General features: G+C 37.2%; 1 protein-coding gene across 2 annotated transcripts in view; it reads left to right on the top strand.

The window, feature by feature from the left end:
• The window catches only part of LOC136857429 (RRP15-like protein), an 81,183-nt gene extending 70,686 nt beyond the window's left edge, over window positions 1-10,497 (top strand). For both annotated transcript variants that reach the window (XM_067136086.2, XM_067136084.2), the window contains exon 5: window positions 10,283-10,497. In XM_067136086.2, the coding sequence (XP_066992187.2) occupies window positions 10,283-10,441 (159 nt within the window). In that variant the 3' untranslated portion in view covers window positions 10,442-10,497. The remainder of the gene's footprint in view (window positions 1-10,282) is intronic.
• Window positions 10,498-11,248: the final 751 nt, after the last annotated feature.

Here is an 11,248-nt window from a genome sequence, read left to right on the forward strand (position 1 = left end):
AGGAACTTGAATGCTCTCAATGCATGGCTGATGAGATGGCAGTGAAGATGACGTCATTTGGAATGATGACATGCCGGTAGCAGGGAAGTTGGCGACACAAGACGGTAATTCAAATGAAAGCAGTGATCAGGTTTACTGTGTGATAGGCCTACTGCTCAACTGACAGAGACAAATGACTGGCCATATAGTTTTTTGTATCAATATTGCATAATATTATATCATACGCTTATCCCTTTTCTCTACAGGGTCAAGTATGAAGTGAGATGAATCTTCGTAGCGAGGTTTTATGACCGTATGCCCTTCCTGACGTCAAACTCATCAGAGGAATTACTGAAATGAAACGAATGACGTGATATGAGTAACTAAAGCTGACTTACTTTATATGTAGGCCTAAAAGTCATGTTCACCATTTATTGTCTTTTTACATTGAGAAATACTGCCTTCCAACGAAAATAGCTAGTATTACTCAAATACATTTATAAGTTTGTTCAAGATTGGTGTAGAATGTTCACATGTATAATTTATAGCCTAGAAGCCATGTGTTCACTGCAATTTTATTTTTGCATATGTACAAGAAACATGAGAGTTATGCTTCTGATGAAAACATATATTACATATATCAAAACAGGGATGTTTGGAAACAAATTATTCTGACGCTTTAACAAATAGGACCTAGCCTACATACATAATTTACACATCAGTCTGAAAAATACAGATATACCATGAGTGTCGTATTACTGGGAGTCAGAACTGTTCTCTGGTCAGATATTATCTAACAATACGTTGAAAACGACATCTCACTATCAATATTACTGACTGGGATCCATAAAGCCTTAATTGCAGCTTCCTCAAAGTGCTGATATTCTGATTTCAGAGAAAGAAGAATGGCAATCACATCAATATCTTTACTTGCTCTACATGAACTACCAACTAGATCCCTAAACGCTGTATATCGTTCAAGGTATTCTGACGTTGAACGTTCTCGTAGAGACACTTCTTCATTTTTTTTAAATATTTCATTATGCTTCTTGGGTAAAAAAGCAATTCCACATAATTTTGTCAATTATTTTGTTATTTTGCTTAAAGGTATATAGTTTTGCATTTTGAGGCAAATTTGTAAAGTTTCACGACTTTGCACTTTGTGAAAACAGGTGTCTCTACTGATTGGTGACAGTTGGAATCGTGTTCATCATATGTGTGACTTGTAAATACAGAATATACAGTTAAAACATACTGTTATTTGAAGGGATCAGCTACTTCCCTGACAATCTGGGCTGCCACAAGGAAATAGTTAGTTAGTTAGTTAGTTAGTTAGTTAGTTAGTTAGTTAGTTAGTTAGTTAGTTAGTTAGTTAGTTAGTTAGTTAGTTAGTTAGTTAGTTAGTTAGTTATGTTTTACCTGGAAAGATTAAGGCCTTCAGGCCTTCTCTTCCATCTAACCAGGCACTGACATATACATATATTACATTGTATCACTTTACAATAATAGATTTAATACTAATTAAATTAATAGTAATAGAGAATGAAGAGTGATAAGGTTAAATGAAGATGAAATAAATTAGGTAAAATAAAAGGATAAGTTCTTAAAACTAATATCCTACATGTAAAAAGAGGTAGTACATAAAATTTAATAACATTTGAAAAACAGATCGGTAAGAATTTTAGGCTAATCTTCTACCAGAACATCCATGACAATAGAATGGCTGTAAGTAGCAGCATCAAGTTTACAGGTGAACCTTACAGGTGCATAAAATGTCTCCACAGAGCTTCCTTGAAAGTGCGAATGGCGCTTAACCCTCTGATACTTTCGGGAAGGAGGTTCCACTCCCGGCAGGCAATTACCGTGAATGATTTATCTATGGGTAGGTAAAGCAAGGATAGAATTATTAGTAGATCTGGTGTTAAGACTGTGATAAGAAGATAGGTATTTGTAATATGAAGTAAGGTAAAATGGCTGTGAAGAATGATGGATTTTATGGAGATGGCATAGGGTATGAACATTGCGACGGATTTCCAGTCGGGGCCAAGATAGGTGGTTATATGAAGGAGTTACATGGTCATAGTATCGTAGGTTACAGACATATCTCATACATGCATTTTGACCGCGTTGTAATCTGCTCAATTACTTGCACCCAGCGTCTCTATAAATCACGTCACAATAGTCGAAATGTGGGAAAACCAGAGCTTCTACCAACATTTTTTTTTTTTTAGCTTTTCGGGAAATAAGTATTTATACCCGCGTAGCATGTGCAGTGCAGAGAATGTTTTCTAAGTGACATTCGTTATATGCATTTTCCATGACATGTCATCATTGAAAGTAATGCCTAGGACTTTTACTGATGACGTGAATGGTATGTTAGTATTACATAACCTTATAGATGGAATCTCTGGTCGATTGACCTTCGCGAGTAGTTTCGGGTATCCAAGGATGATGGCTTGCATTTTTACTGGGTTTAACGTAAGACCACATCTCAAAGAACAAGAAGAAAACTATGTTAGATCCTGATTGATTTTGTCTACGGCCGAAAATATTAAATCTGGAGATGTATGGATTTGTACATCATCAGCATAAATATGGTATTTGCAGTGCATTAGGTTTTGGGAGACATCATTAATGTAAATAGAAAAAAGAAGGGGTCCTAGCACGACCCTTGGGGCACACCACACTGCACGGACTGCCAAGTTGATTTGTTTAACCTATCTGTAACACACTGCCAATGGCCATGCAGGTGGGAATGGAACCAGAGGAGGGCACTGTCCAAGAAATGGAGGGAATACAATTTCAAGAGCAAAATGTCAATGTCAACAGTCAAAAGCTTTGCTCAAGTCTAGAAGTATTAAAACTGTCACTTCTTTATTGTCCATTGCTTCTCGAATATCATCTGTCACCTTCAGTAGTGCCGTTATAGTACTGTGTGCTTGACGAAAACCAGATTGTAGTGGGTCAAGTAAGTTGTAATTCGTCATGTAGTCTGCTATTTGTCTTTTTTTGCTAGTTGCTTTACGTCGCACCGGCATTTATTGTCTTATGGCGACAAAGGACAGGGAAGGGCTGGGAGTGGGAAAGAAGCGGCCATGGCCTTAATTAAGGTACAGCCCCAGCATTTGACTGATGTGAAAATGGGAAACCACGGAAAACCATCTTCGGGCTGCCGACAGTGGGATTCGAACCTACTATCTCCCGAATACTGGATACTGGCCGCACTTAAGCGACTGCAGCTATCGAGCTCGGTGCTATTTGTCTATGAGTGATGAACTCTAGCGCTTTGGATAAAGCAGAAAGATGGTTCAGAAGGGGAAGCTACTTTTTTTAGATGACGTATAATGCCCGCTTTCCATGTTTCAGGAAATGTGCTGTCTACAAGGGAAGAGTTAATTATGGTAACTAGTGCGGGTAATATCACATCCAGAATAATTTTTATCATCTCTATTCCTATGCCGTCATTTCCTTTTGCTGTTGTTGTTATCAGATTTATAGCAAACCTGACTTGTGAGTGGGTTGCTGGACAGAAGTAGAAGTTTTCTCTATCTGTTCGCGTCTTTGCATAATTCCCGTCAAGACCTTCCTGTTTCAGGGCTACATTGAATCTGCAGTTAGATGAAAAATTATAGTTCCATTTTTCCAAGGGTATATTTATTTCGTCGTCGTCTCGTCCTTTGGTAATGCCAAAGCTCTTTATAGATTTCCACAACACAGCTGTTGAAACATTTAGTTGAATTAAACTGTGAGCGTGTCGTAACTTTGCGTTTCTAATCTGTGGGCTCGTAGCGTTTCTCAGTCTCTTATAGTTAAGTAGATTGTCAGGAGTGCAATGTTTTCTAACTCGTCTAAGCAGCGTCGCGTTCAGCCGTAAGTGCTCTAATCTCATCTGAGAGCTGGTTTCCGCGAAACGTAAGCAGTCTTTTTCAGGGGCATGTCTATCGTACAGCTCAGTCATATGTTAATTGAAACGTGCCACTTTGTCATTTATGTCTTTGAGTTTAAATATGTCATGCCATGGCACTGCAACTGCGTCTTGTAAAAGTTTATTCTCATCAATTCGTCGTAGATCTCGATATGAAATTATTTTCGGCTTGAACTTGGGACTTTTAATAGAGTAGGCCATAAATATAGCATCATGTCGCGATATGCCTGGGGCACTAATTTGACCATGGTAAAGAACTAATTCAGGTGGTTTGTGGCAATGAGATCATTTAAGGTGTGTGATGTGTGGCATTGAGAGGGAGAAATGTTAAGTTGCAAGCTTTAAAAGAAGTTAAAATTTGGGTTGTCTGAGGAGAGTTAGGTTCAAGAAGGTTTATGTTGAAATCATCCATAATAATTATATTTGAGTAATCAGTGACTAAATCTTGTATTTTGAGTCTCTAGATCGCATAAAAAAACCTGCATTCAGTGGCTTATATACTACACCCAGAAGACATTTTACTTCACTCACAGTTATTTTCAGGAACATGAACTCAGGTTTTCGTTCTAATGGGCCTAGAGACCTACAGATTATTTTAGGGTGTAGACTTGTCATAACATATGTGGTGGTACCTCCCCCCGGATCTGCTGTCAGATCTAAGCAATGTATAACCCACCAGCTGCAGTCTTTCTATTGCGTAGTGTGGTTTTAACCAAAATTCGGAAATGAATATAGCGTGGAAACTGGGAGGCATAAATGGAGCTTTGATTTCGTCCATTCGCGTCTCAGGAAGGAGGCTTTGAGCGTTTATATGGCATACCTTTAAAGCATTTCTGTACGGAGAAAGCTTGTGGTTAATGTCCCTTGTCGACTGGGAATAGCAAGAGAGCTCAGATGACAATTGGTGTGTGCTGCCTGGACAGCTGGTTCCCGGGACATTGGGAGAGGGTGTAGTAAGTGATAGTTTGTGAGGAATGTTTGTAAGGAAGAGGGGAGCCTGTTCGTTTGTCCCAGGGTCATTATCAGAGGGGCTAAGCGCCGTTGACTCCAGTTTTTCCACTTTCAATTTGTATATTTAAGTAACTTACAATGTTCTTTGTTGTATTGGAGATGATTATGACAATAATGGGAATGTAACTAACAATTTACAGCGATCAGTACGATAATGGCAATATAGCAATAATGTACGTGGAAATAAATACGATAAAAATAAGGCACTGGACCCAGTCTACTGCTAATAACACCAATCTATCACTACGGCAAGCAGAATTGAACTATATTACTAATTACGTTCTAATAGAGAGTGAAGGTAAAAAATGATTATATACTGCAAGGATGTCCAAGCCGGTGGATTCTTTCATTAGAAGACTCTCCATGATAAGTTGATTGTCTGATCATTGATCAGTGTTCTGACCATGGTCAGGAGTTACAATCCCAGATGTGATCTGGGCAGGTGATTCATCCTAGTTGTTCAGGACTGGGAGTAGGCATTTCCTCCATACCCCTCAAACGTTATGGTTTTCCCGCCAGTACTCGGGTGGCTGATTGCAGTGGTTTCCCAAATGAAAAAAAAACAGGACAAATAAAGAGGAAACTGAAATATTTTGGGAGGAGCTTGTCCAGCTGATTTCAAATATCCCTGACAACCATGTTAAAATTATGCTTGGAGACTTCAACGTTAAAATTGGACAAGAGAGAGAATATCGCACAGTGGTAGGTAAATGGCCAGCACACAAATTGACAAATAGAAATGGTCAAAGATTAATTGAGCTTTGCACAGACCGTGGGCTTATTCTTGAAACCACAAGATTTAAGAGAAAACCACACAAATTGACGTGTAAATGCCCTAATGTTAAACTGGGTAAGTTTCAGATAGACCACGTAGCAATGGATAAAAAATACCATAGAGAAATTTATAATGTCAAAGTCCTTCATGGGGTGGACATCGATTCAAAGATTAAAATCAAGTTAACCCCAAGAAAACATCACAAACAATCTAAATTTACTAGGAGGAGGAAATATGACCCCAGCTACTTAATAAATAATGCTGTGTATACAGAGAGATCCAAAACACCTCTAAGCGACAAACTGGAAACGATTATTGATAAACTAAAAAATATTGCCGAAGAAATTGCTCCTATGAAAAGGAGAAAGAAACACGCCTGGTGGAATGAGGAATGTGGTATGGCAATACAGAAAAGACACAAAGCACGGCTAAATGACCAACAAAAGAAAACGGCACAATCTCGAGATGAACTAACTATTGCTGGAAGACAAACGGCCAAAGAACTAACCTAGCTAACATAGATGAATCATTGAAACAACATAAGACACGAGACCATTACAGGACATTTAAACAATATCAATCAGGGTATACTCCATCTACACTCATGATGAGAAACAAGGACAACTAGCACACAATAATCAGGAGAATGCCAAAATTCTAGCTGATCACTTCAAAGAATTACTAAATGCTGAAGACCCAAAAGAATACCTAGAACTTTCACCTGATCCAAAAAATAAAACACGCTTAGACAAGGTTATTCCACCAGACTTCCATGAGGTACTTCAAGCGATTAATTGGCTCAAGAATTATAAAGCTGCAGGAGAAAATCAAGTGGTTGCAGAGCTGTGGAAGAATGCAAATAACCAAACACATCAAAACCTACACAAACACATCATAGACATATGGAATTCTGAAAAAATGCCTGCAGAATGGAATACAGCTATAATTCATCCAATACACATAAAGGGGGATAGACTGGATCCAAATAATTACTGAAGGATCTCTCTACTTGATATCACATATAAGATCCTGTCTAGAGTTATCCTCACGAGAATTCAAGAACAGCTTGACCAAGAACTTGGAGAATATCAGGGGGGATTTTGACCTGGAAGTAGTTGTCCTGACCAAATCATTAGTCTTAAGAGATTATGAACCATCAAAGAATAAGAAACAAAAAGCTAGTTATCACTTTTGTTGACTTCAAGAAAGCAAAGAATTTGGGTTACACCAGAAACTCATTAATCTCTGTGTTACCCTCAAGAACACTAGAGCAAAAGTTAAATTCCGAGGAGAGTTGTCTTAATCATTTGAAATCCGGACTGGACTTCGACAGGGGGATGGTCTCTCACCAATACTGTTTAACTATGCGTTGGAGAAAGTCATGCGAGAATGGTCTCCGAAATGTCAGCCAAACATCAAGATTGGCAAAAATATCAAAATCAATTGTCTAGCATTTGCAGATGACCTTGTGATACTTGCAAGTAGTGTAGAAGAGGCTAAACTCCAAATTGAAGAATTAGAACGAAAGGCAGCAAAAATTGGATTACAAATCTCCTTTGAAAAGACGGAAATGATGCCATCCTTCAAAGTGGAAACATCACCGATCACACTAATAACAAACAAATTAAGGTTGTTAATAAATTTAAACATGTTGGAGAGACTATAACTTGGAACTTAGAAGAGAAAATATCAGTTGAAAATAGAATTACCAAATTAAAACAAGCACAGCATGTTACTTGGCCAAGCTACAAGAAGAAATCTCTCTCGATAAATGCAAAATTTAAACACTACAACTCGGTTATCAAGCCTGAAGCAAGCTATGCTAGTGAAACCTTGTTCAATTTGAATACAAAATCAACTACAGATAAATTACAGAAATAGATAGACAAATCATTAGAACAATTCTGAACAAAAAAACAGCAAGTTGATGGACAATGGCGATTACTACATAATGAAGTTGTATACCAGGAAACAGTCTATAATAGATACAATGCAGAAAAGAAGAGTTGCTTTTTTCTGTCGCATATCACGATTACCAGGGACTAGGAGACTCAAACATTTATTAAATAACTTTTGGAATAGTAATACTAAAAATCACTGGTTCGAAGAAGTCCAAGATTTAAATTAATTAGGCTTGACAATTCAACAAATTGAAAACAGAAAAGAGCGAGGATCCTGAGAAATAACGACGTGAGACTTAAACTGAAGACCTATACGCGCAAACAGTACAACATAACCGACGAAGAACAGACAGCCAGATCAGAGACAATGAAACATTTCTGGGAACAAAAAAAGAAACATCAACCAAATTTGTAACCAATAATTATAAGACTTGGCTGTATATAGATTGATTTCAGTGCTCCAATATGAGCGTAAAATAAATTTTTAAAAATACTACAAGGATAACTCTAAACTTAAACTACAATAGAAAGTTACAAAAATGTTGTGACCCTTTCTCTCGCATATCACTTTAGTTGATTTAACTGTTCCATAGTGCACACTTTATACTTATTTGATCCAATTTCTATGTTAATTACTGCATCAATGCTCTATATCTGGCATACTCCAAACCTTGAAATTGCCTCCTTAAGGTCTGCGAGCCTTGTTCCATTCAGATCCTCTCTTATTGTGACCGCCATTCCCTTGAGACCTCTTTTCTTGTGGAAGATTTCACTCTGCTTCCGGTAGGAAACGAATTTCACTATTAGAAGTCGTGGCTTCGCGCCCAGTCGTCTTCCAATGCGATGGCTCCTGTCAGTGTCCCGAAGGTCAAGGTCGACACCAAGATCTCTTGCGATGCTAATTGCTATGATGTCAGAATCTTCCCCTTCCTTTTCCAGAATGCCGAAAATATGGATACGTTGCTGCCGCTGGTATTGCTCCAGTTCATCTTGGTTGCTTTTAAAGTCACATTTGAATTTCGCAAGTTCCCTGTCCTTTGCCTGAAGTTGGTCTTGTAATAGTTTGACAGTTTCCTTGTACTCCACTCTTAGTTCCTGGAGCTGTGACATTAGGGGCTGTAACTGTTCGGCTACGGCCTGCTTAATTAGAATAATAACAGTAAGTTATTTATTAAATTGACCACCTAATCAATACAATAAGTCATTATCTTGGATGATTTACATTGATCTATTAATTAAAAATGGTACAGGTTTTGCCTAGTATGAGGGCATCATCAGCCATTGTCTTAACCACGAAATAAAAATAAGCACTTGAATAACATATAATAAGATGAAATTAATTTTTAAAAGTCTTGAAGAGACTTAAACTAAAATTAACATTAAAAATAACAATGTTGGTTTAACTTTTTTTTTTTTACAATGTGAAGAATTACAAAGGTGAACGTATTAAAATTATTGACATTAAAAGGTTGCTATTACAAGTAAAATGGACAAAGCAACAGACTGTGATGAACAAGTAGTACGATTGCTGTAAAATTAAGTAATTTATTAATTCTCAATATTATTTTTTAAATAAATATGACTGATCGTCATTCTCGTCAGAGTCTAATTATAACCACCAATCTGTCAACTTAATTTTACAGCAATCATACTACTTGTTCATCACAGTCTGTTGCTTTATCCATTTTACTTGTAATAGCAACCTTTTAATGTCAATAATTTTAATACTTTCACCTTTGTAATTCTTCACATTGTAAAAATAAAAATAAAAGTTTAAACCAACATTGTTATTTTTAATGTTAATTTTAGTTTAAGTCTCTTCAAGACTTTTTAAAATTAATTTCATCTTATTATATGTTATTCAAGTGCTTATTTTTATTTCGTGGTTAAGACAGTGGCTGATGATGCCTTTATACTAGGCGAAACATGTACCATTTTTAATTAATAGATCAATGTAAATCATCTAAGATAATGACTTATTGTATTGATTAGGTGGTCAATTTAATAAATAACTTACTGTTATTATTCTAATCAAATATCATCAATACGGATCAAAAATGATATTTATTACATGTAATACGGCCTGCTTAACGAGTTCTTGTATGCTGGCGCCATTGGGAGCCATTGTGAAAACTTACTAGTAGAACACAACTGTTTACTTTGGTTAACTGCACACGCTTAACTTCAGCACGAATCTAATAATGTCTTTATCACTTCAAACACGTTTATCTTCAGCACGAATCTGATAACGTATTTCTCACTTCAAGCCCTATATCACCTGCGATTTACAATTTTTGCAAGAGAAATTCTGCATGCAACTAGTAGCTAGCGGCCATCTTCGCTCCATAAAATTATAATCTCAAACTAAAACTTAAAATGAAACACACAACAATAAATCTAAATTTATAAAAGAGTTCATAAACTATCCGTCAACGTCACAGTAAAGAAATTACAAACAAATCACTTCAATCCCAAAATTAACATTCAAAGAAAGTGCCCGAACAGATTATTGGTTTTACATTTCACTAACTATGCTTTTATAATATTTGGAGACACCAAGGTGCCAGGAAGCTGGTGTATTTGAGAACCTTCAAATACCACTGGACTAAGCTGGGATAAAACTTGAACTTTTTATTTTAAACTGTAAAAATCAGAAAGTGTATGGTGAAACTGTGGTTACTTGTTATTTAGGAGGAAGAGAAGGCAGATGGAGCGAGACCTGGAACCTGGCAGGTTCTGCGAGATGACTTCATGATGGGTGCCAAGTTCAAAGATTGGGACAAGCAAGAGAAGCTTCCTGCACCAAGCAGCGAGATTGCTGTCAGTGAAGAAAGCGATGATGACTCATAATCTGTGTTGTGCATCTTGTATATAAAATGTTTATTAAACTTGTTATTTTTAGTAATTATTGCAGTCATTTAATTAAACCTTGACTAAAACACGTATGGTTGCTAAAAAAAAGACACTTTTCTCAGAAACAATTGAATGGATGCATGCAAAAATGGGCTAACCATCAAATTTGTGATAACTGAGTTAGATGCTGCCACCTACTGTTAACAATATAAACTTCATTTACTGAAGTGGGCTACTATCGGGGGATTACCTATAAAGAAATATAACGCTTCAAAGTTCTTGGGATATCTAAATCATTTTGACAGAATTGCAAAATCGAGATGATTGTTACTAAAAGTTTGCGCGTGATGGCACCACAGTATCAGCAGGGTAGCAAACACTACAGAATTTGGTAGTCCATAATACATGTCCGTTAATTCAAACTGGAATAAAAATTTCAGATACAGTGAAACCTCATTAGTACGTTTTCTTGCTTAGCACATCGTAAATTCAAAGTCCCGATTCTCATTGTATTAAATATATTTAAAAATAACCTCGCCCGTCACTTTTTTCTCTCTCTTTTTTTTTTTGCTAGGGGCTTTACATCGCACCGGCACAGATAGGTCTTATGGCGACGATGGGATAGGAAAGGCCTAGGAGTTGGAAGGAAGCGGCCGTGGCCTTAATTAAGGTACAGCCCCAGCATTTGCCTGGTGTGAAAATGGGAAACCACGGAAAACCATCTTCAGGGCTGCCGATAGTGGGATTCGAACCTACTATCTCCCGGATGCAAGCTCACAGCCGCGCGCCTCTACGCGCACGGCC

Source organism: Anabrus simplex, chromosome 1 (genome assembly GCF_040414725.1).
Source record: "Anabrus simplex isolate iqAnaSimp1 chromosome 1, ASM4041472v1, whole genome shotgun sequence".
NCBI classification, from domain to species: Eukaryota; Metazoa; Arthropoda; class Insecta; order Orthoptera; family Tettigoniidae; genus Anabrus; species Anabrus simplex.